General features: G+C 37.2%; 1 protein-coding gene across 3 annotated transcripts in view; it reads right to left on the bottom strand.

The window, feature by feature from the left end:
* The window catches only part of TMTC2 (transmembrane O-mannosyltransferase targeting cadherins 2), a 259,847-nt gene that overhangs the window by 72,184 nt on the left and 172,441 nt on the right, over positions 1-15,222 (bottom strand). For all 3 annotated transcript variants that reach the window (XM_072864568.1, XM_072864577.1, XM_072864586.1), the window contains exons 5-7: positions 3,950-4,035; positions 2,903-3,087; positions 1,097-1,175 (exon numbers count right to left, since the gene is read on the bottom strand). In XM_072864568.1, coding sequence (XP_072720669.1) covers positions 1,097-1,175; positions 2,903-3,087; positions 3,950-4,035 — 350 coding nt within the window. The remainder of the gene's footprint in view (positions 1-1,096; positions 1,176-2,902; positions 3,088-3,949; positions 4,036-15,222) is intronic.

Below are 15,222 nucleotides of genomic sequence, written 5' to 3'. Positions count from 1 at the left end.
AACTGTGTCAAACCAATTGGTATCAACCAACACATTCCCTCGTATTTTAGGCATTGGGAGGGGGGAGAAAAGCCACAAAACCCCACATGCTTCTTGTTGTTTCTAATTGTTTCTACATATATTTTTAATTGCTCTACTTTGAACTACTTTAAAGGCATCTTACATCCTTTTCTGTCCCAGATAGGAGCTCACAGAGTCTACTGGGCCAGACACTGAGGTTGCTTAGCAGAAACACATGCCCTTTCAGAGAGAATTCCACTTTAAAGCATCAATGGATGCTGGAACAATGAAGAACCTGCCCTCTTGTTTACAGATCTGAATACTATAAATAATAATTCATATTATCATCTTTCTTTTATCTGTTTAATGTATCCTGTATAAGGATGTGATGAAGAAGATGAGGAGCTGAAGTGAAAATTAAAAAAAAAAAAAACACCTCAGCTAAATTAATGTTTCTTGCAGTACTCAAGGGACTGTGCTAAAATTTTAAAGGACAGATAGACTGGTCTTGGAAGAAGAATTCTCTCATTGTAGATGTCTAAGTAACAGTACATCAGCTGGGAAATAAGTTTTTGGCACAACCTGCAAAAAAATCCAACTGTCTCTGTGGGCCTGTTTGGACATCTTGTTGGTTTACAAGGAAATTTAACATCCAACACCCACATTAGATTTTGTGTTATAATCAGTCTCACTCCATTTTCTGTGAAGTAAATACAATTTCTTCTCAGTTTCAAAGATGACTAAATGGGAGATTAAAAACAACTGTATGAATTGCATATGAGGTCTCCAAGATACTGGATGAGAGATTCTGGAGGCAGAGAAAAACACTAATCCATGCATTCTAAATGTAAAAGTGCTGCATGGACACCCTTAAAGATACCCAGTATCTAATAGTCTCATCATTTATTGTGCCTTATCCAGCATTGCATATGCTGGCATTTAAGCTCTGAACCTGGTTTGGCTCGCATCTGCTGAAGGCAATTATTTTTGTTTTTATTAGCTAATTCATTTGAGCAGAAGTTGCCTGGCTAAGCTCTTTCATTTCACCCTGCCTGACTCCTCAAGTATCTTTCTGAAGCACTAACAATGCACTTACCCATCATGTTGTATAAGCTCTGTGGTGCAAACTGTCTTGGCATTTTCTGTATTGCTTCTTTGTAAACCATAAGGGCATCCTGAAAAGGGACACACAAGTGGGACAAATCACTAGTAAAGCACCAATTTCAAAAGCAGTCTTTCACATATAAAGTAAAACCAAGCTATCTTCCTTCCCCAAATGAAAGGTGAAGGGAGAAAGAAAACACATCGGCGTCACAAATATCACAGAAAGTTCACATTTCTTATTTACAAAAGTTTTACCAAATTCAGTGAAGCTTACTGACAAGAGATCAAATTAGTTCCAATATTGCAACTCTTTTCCCAGGTGGAAATAAAAGGAACATTTTTTTAAAACCCCTCAATGACTCATGAGTTTATAAACATATACAAAATTCTGTAAGCTGTCAGAGAATATGAAATAATACCAAACTGCAGACAAAGGACTTTCTGATGACTTAGCTACAGTAAGTGAGCTAAAAATAAAGAAATAATTGTCTACTGCCACGTAATAACAAAACATAATCCTTACAACTGAAGTCTGCTCCACAGAAAGAATAAGATGGACTATAGTGTCAAGAATGCGAAAACTTGATTCCCTTCACAAATGTGCTGTGCCTTGAATTACTTGATCACACATTTATGATTCATTCAGCACTTAGGATGCTTACTGGTCAGTCTGTTAGCTCTGCATCATTTTCTACGTCATCCCATCAAATAATCGCAGCTTGCGAAGGCTGAAATATGCTTGAAAAAAAATCTAACTGTATGATCAAATCAAGCTTGGGTCAGACTGCAATGACCACCGGGCAGAAATCCGATGGTTTATATTCTTAAAATCCCTTGCACCTTCCAGGCACTGCACTCCAACTCTACACTCTGTCGGCCATGCAGACAAGATGCTGCTTTTCTCTTATCTTTATGGATGTATTAGCTGTCTGTGTCTGTGTTTTAACCAATTAGTAACTGCCACCTGACAGAGCTGGATTCAGCAGACAGATGACAGAGAATCCACAGAGCTTGTGCGTGCCTAATCTTAAACAGCTGAGGTAACTGTTGCGGTCAGGAAGAGTTATATGGATCAAAACCATGCATAACTCCTGTTCTGAAGTATGGCTGGCAATGCAAAGAGAGAATGACTTTCTTTCAAATACTGCTAAAGGTCAAAACTCAAGCGAATGTCCAGTTTTAGTAATTTCATCAGGGAGAATGGAGAGGAATCACAACAGTCACATTTGCACGTGTAAATGAGATGGGATGGGTTGGGTGCAGCGTACGGTTACATTAAAAATATCCAACCCACTTCAGCACTTAGGTCAAGTTATCTGAAAATAGCACATAATGGGATGTTTTTAATCACTGAAGTTTTGAACTGTTCCAAGTAGGTCTTATTTTTGGAGACTAAAAGAAACCATAATTGCATTTTTTCAACTAAAGATAGACTTATTCTATTTTGAATTAAAAAGCCAGTACACTTTAGGTTGGCTGGTCTGTAATGAGGTTATATCCTTTGCATACCAGCCATGGGGACAAAGACAAAAATAATGAATTAACACATATCAGATGTGACCATTGCTAATGTTGACTCTGACATCAGAACATCACACTGCTAATTAACATTGTCACACCTCTGGCTGTAGACAATAAATATTCTCTGTAGAGAACGCTAATCTTGATTTGGTGAAATTCAATCAATTTGTGCCTGTGATGTATTTTGAAAGTCTGGATGCAAGCAATAGGTATTATTTATGTATGAATGTTTTATCAAGGTTTTATCATGATATTGTAGACAAATCTGGAGTCTCACCTCATAGTGTCCTTGTTCATGAAAAAGTTTTCCTAAGTTATAAAGACAGCTAGTAACAGAGCTTTTATGAGCATGAGGATCTTTCAAATTTTCATCAGGGATCTCTGAACACTTCAGGAAAGTCCTCCTGGCTTCCTCTGTCTTCCCTTGGTTCATCAGGATGATACCAGTATTTAAATAGGCAGCTGTGAAGAGGGAAAAAATGTTATCTTTTAATGGGGTTCCATTATGTTTTATCTGATCTTTGTTTTACTTCAAAGTAATATCTGAAAGAGATCCCATGGTTATCTAATATGGCTTTTGTATAATATAGATCAATCACTGGTGTAAAGAGGAACATATAAGAGGTAAAAGTTCATAGACAAGGAAAGGAGAAAGAGGCTACAAAGGCTGAAGAAGAAAGGAACACTGGTTAGGCAGGGTGCTCGGTTTCGTTCCTCTTATTAGGACTGTATCAAGCATATAGTATCATTGTTTGAAATGTTACAAAAAATATATACATATGTTTATAGATATATATGTGTATGCGTATATATACATATATAGAAGATTTAATACTTGAGCTACAAAAAAGTCAGCAATCTTAAGAAGCACCCACTTAATTTTGGAACTGATCACTGGCAACATCGTATGGATTATTTCCCATTTCCACCAGGCAAGAAAGGAAAAATGAAAGGACTTAAAAAATATTTGTATTGTTCACTCACACCACATACCATAAAAATCAGGGACTGGATGCAAGAAAGACAAAACAGGAGCCTGAAAATTTGGGAATAGCATCTATGGATCACCACCCCAGATCAGAAGCATTTTAGGTTCTAGCAGTGCTGCCCAGTGTTAACTCATTATCTGCTTTTTCCCTGCACCACATTAAATGTAGTTGTTGACTAATAAACACTTGCTCTCAACTGAAAAGTGCACAATTTCACCTTTAGCTTTCCGAATGAAAAACTTCTGAAAAAAAGGGAAGTGTTATTAAAGGGTAGGAAGATTTCTTTAAAAAACAATAGTTGATATTATGCAAGCTTGTATAGTTGAAATACTTACAAGCTAGTGTGGGTCTGCTACCAATTGCCAGTTTATAGTAATGCAATGCCTCTGAAAACCTGCTGTTTTCCTGAAGTAGTAATCCTCTGCATAAGGACAAAAAAAAAAAAGAAAAAGAAAAGAGAGAGGGAGGTTACTGCAAAGAGTAACTTCAAAATAAATACTGAAAACAAAACTAAGGTAACAAAGAAAAATATGCTGATTGGTATTTCAGAGCTATAACACCTCTGCATGCTACTAACAATTCAGTGGGAAAATTATTTTGTGTGAAAACAGGATTAATTCATAGACAACAGGTGCATCCATATGGCTTTAACAAAGCAGATGTTAAATGCAATAATTTTGGCTTTCTTGGAAACCAGGAGATTTATTTACTCAGTTGAGAAAATGGTAGACTGTGAGACTTTTGAAAGCGGACAGAGTATGGTGGAGCTGTTTGTAACTAAGTCATTCATGTTTAGCGTGTCTTTTCTTGACTTAAAATAAGCAGATCTTTTTCAAATGCACAATAAAGTTAACCACCTAACACTTCACGTGTATTACCTTAACCAGTACCCTTGTTGAGCAATTTCACTAGATTATTCACTGTACAGCTAAGCACCTACATCAGTTCAATTTTTTCCTGTCTTCTTTCTGCTCCAAACAAATATAATAACTGAAGAAGTATCAAAAATTATACTGAATACTTCCAGTTCTCAGTTTCATAATCCATGGGCTTTAATTAAAGCTTTTAAGACAAGCATCCTTGTGAGTTACAATTTAGACCAGCCACCCACATATTTCTAGAGAAATAAGTGGTCTGGACATCATTGACATGAATTCACAATTGTATGCTTAAACGAAGGCTCAAAGCATTACAGTGTTCCCAAAGTTTTAGAAGACTGAAAAAAGCGCATGCAAATATATTAAAATCACAAGGATTTAAAAATCCTTAAAAATTAGTAATTTCAGAGTGCAGACTCAGAACTTATTATCCAGGGGTAGATGTCCCTCTTCATATACCTCAAAGTATCCAGGAAAAAATAAATGTAGATATTTCTTTTAGGTGGGAAGGTTATCATATCTATTTGTAGTTTCCTTAAGCTACAGCTATCTTCTCTTCTTCCTCTACGCTTTTATCTGCTGATAGCTTTTCGAACTGCAAAGAGCTTGGATTTTTTCCATCTCCAGTCTCTAATCAGAGAAGATTTTTTTTTTTCCCCTCCAGAACCTCAGGAAAACTTTTTGAATTAAACCAGTAGACTTCAGGGGAAGAAAAGAGCAGGGCAGTTCGCTAAGGAAGTAACCACCGTCTATGTTGTTTGCTTCCTATTATTGGGTTAGGATTTAACAGAATGGGGGAATATATCCTCTTTTTTTCTGTACTATCTATCAGTACCATGTGGCTTCACTTTTGAAACTGTCTCTCAACTAACTTTGGATTACGTAGTAAATAACTTTTAACAGAATTTACATCTAATTGGTACTAGCAGTAATAGGAGCAATGAGGGAATAGCATTCAGGATACTTTTTGGCATGGCACCAAGGTTTTTAACTACTGTCAAGTGTCTTGCAGGTGGCAAGAGGTATGATCGTCAGGATAGTAATAACATTTTCCAAATTTTCTAGAACCTGAATTTTGTTACCTCTAAAAATTCTTATAGACTGTAATTACTCCAAGGAAAATTATTATTATTTTTATGATATTTTGATCTAGTTTTCTACTGATAGCAGCAGAATTAACATAAAAATAAACAAGTTGCATGGTCTGACATTTAAGCTGCTTCTTGCTTTTTAAAAAACCAAAAACATTCTTACACGCAATTTTGGGACAAATTTATCAAAGAAATTCCATTCGTATTTTAGTTCTGGAACAAATAATTTTACATATTAAGAGAAGTAATACAGTAATTGGTCAACTTGAACAAAATAAATTACTTCAGGTAAGTGTGTGACATTTGTGCTTTTTTGCATTAAAAGAACTTTTATTTATAATTATTACCAAATTCAGCTTCTGTGTTCACTACATGCTCTAGTACTGGCACTCTTGATTAATTACTTGATACTTTAAGGTGGGGTTTTTTTTCTACTCCTCTTCCAGACTGTCACGGTTTAACCCCAGCCAGCAACTAGGCACCACCCAGCCGCTTGCTCACTCCCCCCTGCTGGGATGGGGGAGAGAATTAGAAGAGTAAAAGGGAGAAAACTTGTGGGTTGAGATAAAGACAGTTTAATAGGTAAAGCAAAAGCCGTGCACGCAAGCAAAGCAAAAGAAGGAATTCATTCACTCCTTCCCATGGGCAGGCAGGTGTTCAGCCATCTCCAGGAAAGCAGGGCTCCATCACATGTAACGGTTACTTGGGAAGACAAACGCCATCACTCCGCATGTCCCCCCCTTCCTTCTTCTTCCCCAGCTTTATATGCTGAGCATGACGCCATATGGTGTGGGATAGCCCTTTGGGCAGTTGGGGTCAGCTGTCCCAGCTGTGTCCCCTCCCAACTTCTTGTGCACCTGGCAGAGCATGGGAAGCTGAAACATCCTTGACTAGTATAAGCTCTACTTAGCAACAACTAAAACACCCCTGTGTTACCCACACTGTTTTCAGCACAAATCCATACTAGCTATTATAAAGAAAATTAACTCTATCCCAGCCAAAACCAGCACACAGTCTTTTTTTCTTTTAAAAGTTGTTCCATTAACAGACATTCTTTCTCTCTCTCTCATACACACATTTATATATATATAAACAAGCTGCTCAGATGCAAGATTGAGTGCTGAATTCCAGCAAATAACTAGTGTTTTATTTCTATTTGTTATGAGGTTTGGTAGAAGAAAAAGAAGGGGAAAAAAAGGATATAATCTAAAAAGCCTTGACAAGGCATGAAACTGCCTCTTCTCCATGTGAAACTGGTCCTGATTGATCACTGGTTTTCCCTGTGGCTTCTGACAGCACAAAAGTAACTAGATTTATGAGTCTCTAGTTCTAGTTTCAGATTAAACAAAGTCAGGAAAAGGCTTAAAGGCTTTTAAAATATTAAAAAATAATATTTTTAGTGGAATAAAATTAACACTTAAGGGGTACGTTTCTGAGATATAACTGGCTTGGATGCTCACCTATGAAGGGATAAATAGTTATTTAAATAGATAAAAAGTTAAGATTTTGTACGTTGCATTAAACTGGCAAAGCATTCCTGAATTTACAGTGAATGTTAGAAGAGTTTAAAGAGCAGATATATTTCACTTCCAAGATGAGAAAAATCAGATCCTCTCTAGCTTTAGCTCAAACAAAATGCAGGCATCTAAATACGCTCACCAACCTCTATCTAATTACTCACAAAATGCAGCTAAAACCAAAAACTTCAAATTTAGTTATTGCCAAAATTAACACTGCCTGTGAAATGTCCTACTTCTCTTTTTAGAGCACGTATTATAATCCCACTCTCTAATTACATTATTGCTCACTATTACTTCCACAGGTCTACTGTCTCATTCACCACACAGAAGGAATATAAATGAGCAATAGTTCACTATTTGCCTCTGTCTCCAGTTTCTACAAGTAAAACACCACCACCTTCTTATAAATATCTACCTTTTGAGCAAAATACAAAATAAGCCCCAGAATCAAATAACAAACTACTGTTTATTTCAAAATCAGTTCAAGAAAACCTGCAAGTCCTCAGGTCCTACATTCTCCTTTCCATTGCTGCATTTCACAGCCTCTAAGCTATTTCCAAGACAAAAATGGTGCTGATTTTCAGCTAGGCATTACATCTGAGAGGCAGGCCTGAGGTTCTGTGGAACAGCGCAGTTCAGCCTTGCTACCACATTGCTAAATCAGTGGACCTGGTCAGCGGAGACAGCAGGGCCAGAGAAGGAACAGCAGCCCAAGGAAAGGGCCCTGAGAGCAGAGCAGGGATCTCGTTCTCGAGGCTCTCTGCCGGCTGCTCCAGCAACGCTGAGTTCAGGCAGCAAGTCTCAGTAATGCCTCTGAAAGCGGCTGTCCTTGAAAATTGTTCACCATTGTCAAGATGAACATGGAACAAGGAGATGGGCTCAAGTGAGGAATATGTGAAGGGAGCGTGTCCTTCACTACACGGTTGCAAAAAGGTCATTAGAGCAAATACTACCAAAAGGCTCTGTTCAGCACTTGAAGTTCTTTTCAAAGCAGCTGAGAGGTTGAACATAATTACCTTTACAGTCTGTTTTATATCAACAACTCTTCAAAACAAGATTCAGCTGGAAGTTTGATTATATATTCTTTCCTTCTCCTTCAGAAATAAGTGAAGTATGGGTTATTTTGCCACAGAAATGCTTCTTTTTTCATTGGAGTTTACTTTGAAGTCTCTTTCACTTCAGAACAGAGGCCAAAGACACAAGAGGAAAGTTCAATATGCCCCCTATGTCTTATTTTCATGTGCTTTAGTATTTACTATCTTCCAGACAGAGAGTTGTCATCAAAGATACTCAAAATTACCTCTAAATCGCTAAAAATAAAACTGAAGTGTCTTCATAAAGATACAATAAGGGCAAAATTTGAAATAAAACTTTTCTATGCCATTCAACTAGAGAATTGCAAAACATCCTTCAAGCAAACTGACTGTGGTTGTACAGAAAGAAGTTGTGGTGTCATAAGCTGGGAACTAATAGCTGCATAACTACCATAGTCAGCTAAGCTTGCAAGAAATGAGCTGACTAGCTAGAGAATAGAGGAGGATGGACAGAGCAGATGAAGTGGTAACAATGAACGTCCGTGACCTCCTTGAAGTTCTTAGCATCTGTTTGTTCAGCCCCATTTGATAGTCCCAATTCCTTCCTTCCTTCCTTAGACAACCCATTTCCCTCCAGTTGATTGCTAGGGTTGAAGTCAGAAATTGGCAGTGGCAGATGGAGTCTGTGCTTCCTTGTCTACTGGCTCTCAAAACTTTTAGATAAAAATTAGTTCCTTTCTACTCACCTAGAAACGATTGATAACGGATTAATGGCGATTCTGTAAAAAATGGCAAACTCTTTCTAAAATAGGTTTCGTGCACACATATTTCCATCTTTTTTTAGCGGGGGGGAGACTAAATGTTTAGCCAAAAGTTTCCAATTTGGCTAGTAAACTTATCTAATTGCACAATCAAACAATGTAAGTTTTTTTTGTCATGCTTATTACTATGCTTTATTACACTGAAGACATCATTAAAAAGTTCAGGGTGCATTTGTAAAGCTCAACAAATATATAGTTCTACTCCATTTCCTTTTAAAGGAGACAGTTGATTTTCATCTCACATGGCCACTTCCTTTGTCTATAGGAAATGCAGAAAAAAGAAAATGTTTGCTCTGAATGACCATTTTCCAGATGCAGTGGAAGAATGTCCCTCAGCTGGAGTTAACAACTTGCAGGCACTACTCCAGTAGCTCACCCCTCCAAGTGGCTGGGGCAGATGGCTACATAAGGAGGTTCTTCCTATAGCCAGGAGTGGATCTGTTCTTGACATGCCTTTCCCCTTCTTTGTTTACACTTCAAAATGATAACTGCGCCTTGGAGATTGCTGACAGTGGGGAGAAGGAGCAGACAGAAATAATACAAAAGCAGTAATACAGTGCAAAGCCAGTGGTGGAGCAGAGCAATTGGCATGCGTTGAGTACGCACCTATCTTTTGTGGTTATAGAGACACAAAGCCTTCCTTCTTCTTTATGCAATGATGAACAGAGGAAAGCACATCCTTGAAATAAGGATGCTTGATACAGAAGAGTAAGCTCAAGTGATAAACTTGGACGAAGAGCTTAAAGTCTTCTGGCACTTTTTAATAAACTTTCTACAGTTGCTAAGAATACCAAGCTAAATAAATAAAAAAGCATAACCCCAAAATGCCCCCCAAAAAACCAAAACACAGGACCAGTTGCTTCAAGTTTGCAGTTCCAAAACGTCTTTTTCTCTCCAGTTCACCTCCCAGTTGTAAGGCAGATAAATTAAAAAGTTAATTGAAACATACAACTTCCGTTCCAAGAAAGCTTACTGACATAACTGGGAAAATGTGAAATCTGTCAGATGGAGGGAGGGTGGGGAGGAAGTCAGTGGCTCCTTTAGCCTAGTAAGACAAGTACTGTGGAAGAATAAAGTTTCTCTCTAGAATCATGTGAGGATGGAAATTACTTGGAAAAGAAAAAGCTACTGAAACCATAGGACACAAAGTAAATGGTTATAAATTGTCCATGAATTAATTTAGGATTAATTAGGAGACAAGTTCTAACTATCTCAGCAGCAAGCTTCTGCAACAACCTTACAACAGGATTTTTTTTGCCTGCATTGCTTCTAGCTAATTTTACAATGGAGTGTGAATCATTTATGAAATGGAAGTTATGTGCTGACTCCTTGCAAGAGTAGCAGACTTCACCCAGTGACTTAGGAAGTGTCTCAGAATCCTGTTTGTCTAATAGGAAGAGAAATAAAAAGAAGAAAAAAATAAGAAGCAAGTTCTGGCTATCTAGAAATTATGTACATCACTTTTATAGATAGAATCACTCATTTAAATACGTGCAGGAAAACATTTCCCCCAAATGAGTTCTTTGCAACCATCCTGAATTCTTTAAGCTGCCAACTTTTACCTATCTTGCTTGACCAACAACTTGAAAAATCTTTCTGTCTTCCTTCTCCGCCTTGGTTTTGACCTAAAGTAACTGAATCCTAATGGCACAAAACTGTTCTCAGGGACTGGAAAGCAGTCACAAAATATAAACAGGCAGTAGACAGTCTACCATTTTTCTCAAGTTACATATTAATTTCTTCCTGTTGTAGTCCTATTAGAGCCAGCTGGTCTACTTACAAAGCAAACTCCTCAGTGACTAAAGCTGGCATAAATTGACCACGTACAATATACAGGAACCGTAACTGTCATCAAGGTAAACATGCATGTTAGTGAAATATTTATAAAATTTTCAGGCCAGGTACAATATTGAAATAGTTTAATCAATTTTGTTTACTGGTTAATAACAGCTAATACAGGGCCTGTTAGCTATTATTTTGCTGTGACTACACTCCATCGATGCCTCAAGCCACATTCATCCTATTGATTTCAGGTGGGATTATCTACAAAGAACTATATTTACCTAGATGCTACACTGGCAAACAAAGAAAGAAATGGAAGAAAAGCCTCTTTTATTCACCACACAGACGTGTCTCCAGCCATGCAGCAAGGGAGGATATGCTTTGCCTAAGGCAACTCTTTCATTGTCATTTGCAAAACTAGTGGGTAGAAAGACAGGTATGGATGCTACAGCAGCCCCCTACATGAAACCATTAAGTCTGGTCTTCAATTAAGGCTTTTTTGTTTTGGTTTTTTTTAAGTAATTAAGCCATTTAACTACTCAACCAAATGAGTGCTAACCTTTTGTAAGAGTCTACAACTAGGTTTCATTAACAAGCAAGCCAATCATTAAGGAACAGTACAAACAGGGAACATGTTTAATGTTTTCCAATAAAATCCTGTTAGCAAATATGTAAATGGAACATAAATCCTACTTTTTTAATCAATAACAACCCACACATACCCAGTAGGCATTAAGAGAGAATGACCATTCTCTTTGCAGAACTCACTAAGCAGTCATCCATAACCCCATTAGTAAAAAAAAAAAAATCAAAACAAAACAATCGCCCCCAAAACAACCTCTAGTCTTTCAGATAGCGCAGTCAAAACTCTGTCATGTTCTCCAAGTTCTAGGGAAGAGCTTTGCAACTGCAAGCAAATTGGTCGGCAAATATAGTCCTGTTCTTTTCTCTGTTACTGGGGCAGTTTGGTTGGGATTACTACCATTTCAGCACTGCATCAACTCTCACAACCCCTGCTTCCTTGGCAGAGGGAGGGCTTCCATAAGGACAAGGAGCAGCATTGCTCTTGCTTTTCTCCCTCCTCTGGCCACTGGGCAGTGGTGTGCTGTGCCAGCAGTCCTCAAACAAGACAACTATTCCCCCTCAGGTGCCCCAGGAGGCAACGTAGGTTGAGAGATGGGGATAACCTCTTACAAGAGCGGCCTTTTACGAAACTGAATGGCAAAGTCTCCCAGAGCCTGACAATTATTTTTCTAATTTTATAAAATGGACAAAGTTTATGTAAGGACTATGAACCACCACAATTTCAAATATTGAGGCATGTAATTGAATAGCTAGGTCACTGAATGTGTTTCAGCTCCAATATTACTAACAAAATTATGTACTTCATATAGGCCCTACAAAGAGCCCCGGAGCAGAGTTCTGTACTTGCAGGACACCACCAGCCACCAACATGACCTTTGGGTACTACCTCAAGAGCCAGTCTCACAACACAGCAAGATTTTATCGAGACAACTTTGGTTACAGTAAGACACAAATTTCAGCCACTGTCTTTGACAGAGGAAGAACTAGCTGGCAAAGCAGAGATTAATTCCAGACAGGTTTGTTACAAGTTTGCATTCACAGCTGGAAAAAAAAAAAATCAAGTACTTAAACAGACAGCAGATGACACATCCTCTTTGCTTTTTAACTCGACATCCTGCATTATAAAACTTTGTGGGCTATCAAGGAAGAGGAACCATAGCCTTGACCCGTTTCCTACTACATGAAGTGGTGCAACTTTGTCTGGGACAGGTTCAAATACAGTTCAACATGGGTTAGTTGCCTGCTTTTAGTGCTTTTCGTCTCTGATACCTCAGCAAAGGAGATTTTTATGCCAGCACCCTTAAAAGGCAGAAGCAGAGGGAACACAATGTCAGATGTTATATAGGGTAACAACAACAGACAAGGATGAACTTTGCTCATATTTTTACCCAAGGATGTGGAGTTAAACTTTGCAAATAAATCACTTCTGCAATCCCAGACTTTACAAAATTAAAATCTCAGCTACTATTGAAGACTTTACCTAACAGAAATCTAAAAAATCTGCATTTATTGACATAATACTCTAAGTTTGCCAAAGTAAAGTTTATAGAAATTCATACTTTGAACTTATTAAAAAAAAATAATTTATTTGAATAATAAACTTGTACACACAGCCCTATATCACTTAAGGCAAAATAAGATATTTTAGGACAGAAGCAAGGGGATGGCTGTTTGGTAGAAATTTATTCTTTATAGGGCATTCTATACTCCAATAATACAACATTTAAAGTAATTAGTACCATTTTAAAGGAATATTCAATATTTATGTAAGATTGCAAACATCCTTAAAATTGGCTGAGAAACTCAAGGTAATATAGATTACTGATACAGATGACAAAAGAATACTCTAAGCAGAGCTAGGCCTAAATACAAGTGAAATAAGGTATGCAAAACTGTCTTTTGAATGATAAGCAATTTTACTTTAGGCATTAATTAGAAGCAATTTGAAACAATACAAAAACCCCCACGAGCTTTAGGTAACAATCATAAGGCAACGAAGACTGAAAAGCCAAAGCAAACTAAAAATAGTTTGTTTTTAATCTACTGAACATCACCTAGTTTGGAAGAACTACTGTTTTTCTACAGCTCTGTCCTTGGTACTTCACAGTATTACACGGATTTCTCTGTTTAAAAAGGAGGCATGGAAAGAGATCGCAGTTTATGCTGATTTACTACCCTATGAAATCTAGCTGAAATCAGCAGTGTTACATAGCTTTGAGAAGTTGGCTTTGAGATTTATTTGTAAAAATTACCTGCAGTGCTGTCTCAAGATGTCAGAGAAGTTATTTATAGGAGGCCACTTTATATATATTTCTGAAGTACAAACTACCTTATTAAAGTCATAGTATAATACATTATCCATCTATAGTATAAAACAACAACTGAAATCCTTTCTGCACTGAAATTGCTATGAAAATCTCAAATGCTTTCAGAGTTGCCAGGAATTTACCCTGAGTTTTTCATGAGAGTTTCAGAAAATAAGCTTCCAAACAAGAATTCAAGTCCTTAGCCTGAGCTCAGGTTTCCTAAATTCCAGGCCACAGATCTTATCTGCAAGACAGGCTCAGTCACAAGCTATCCTGAGGTATAAACTATGCATAAGTTTCACTTATTTAGACCTGACAAAATGTCAACAGAACAAATCCATTTCAACCCATATCTAAAGTAGTGATGAACCACCAACCCAATATAATGTTAGTAAGAGGGGTTTTTTTCTCCCCCCCCCCCCTCTTTTTTAATAAATAAAAATAACAATTAAAAAAATTCTGCTGATCTCTAAAAGTTTAGGAATTTATTTAAGGCTACATAATTGGCACATTTGAACACCATGGGAAATGACAAGTTCAGAACCAGGCAAGCCTTCAAATGGAGATTATATAATTATGTAATCTAAATTAATGCAGTTTAAATTGTCCTGAATGGCAAAAGCAGCTGTAACTCAGAGCCATAAGGTACAACAGTCAGAAAATAAAACTATACCACTGAAATCAGCCATTCACCTAATGTGCTAAATTATCTAGATTTTAATGCATTAATAGCCAACTGCTAAGCCAACCTCACATTTTAGTTTCTTGAAAAAGAAGGAGAGATCATCAAATGCTACTGTTTATGTAGTTTCTCTCTTTGATTGTTATCCATTAAAAACTGTGAGTTAATCCTTAATAAATTGTTCCTTGATCAGATAGCGCTTTGATTTGTTATTGCTGTGTGTGAACACTGGGTTGCACGTGCCAATTTGTATTAAATACTGAGGCACAAGTGCTAAGGAAAAACAAAGAGCACGTGAGACTACAATATACTTAGGACATATTATGCCCAAAATACAGTAATGAGAAATGACTGTAAGGGTACTTTTTTCCTAAAGTTCTACTAAATGACTGTTTCAGTTTCAAAGCCACATACTGAAAGCCAGAAACAACAAATCTAACTGGCCTCTTGTAAGCACATACAAGACGCATTTTTCCGTTACAGTATTTTTTGTACAAGGCTCCCACAGAACTGCATGCCAAGGATGGGCTGAACTTGCAAGGGAGCTCTTCAGAGTTTATGCTTAAAATAATTGATTAATTTGTGGTCTCGTAATATCAAAGCCCACTCCATTCATCACCTAATTTCTATGCTGGATATGGCAGTATCCAATACAGGGAAAGAGCAAGACTGCAAAAACAAAAAGAAGAGTTAAAATAAAGATGCAAGATTTTTCAATTTCTATTGAATCATTAATGGTTTTGCGAAACTTTTAAAAAAGAAAAGAAAAGAAAGGACTCTATTGCATTCAAGATAGTAGTAGAAAGGTTAAGAATTAGAGATCCTTTTTTGCATATGCATACATATACACATATGATATAGCAAACGCTTCCCTCAATATATTTCCTTTACTTTCCCAGGTATATGCAA

Source organism: Ciconia boyciana, chromosome 1 (assembly GCF_034638445.1).
Source record: "Ciconia boyciana chromosome 1, ASM3463844v1, whole genome shotgun sequence".
NCBI classification, from domain to species: domain Eukaryota; kingdom Metazoa; phylum Chordata; class Aves; order Ciconiiformes; family Ciconiidae; genus Ciconia; species Ciconia boyciana.
This window is presented reverse-complemented; position numbering and strand designations above follow the sequence as displayed.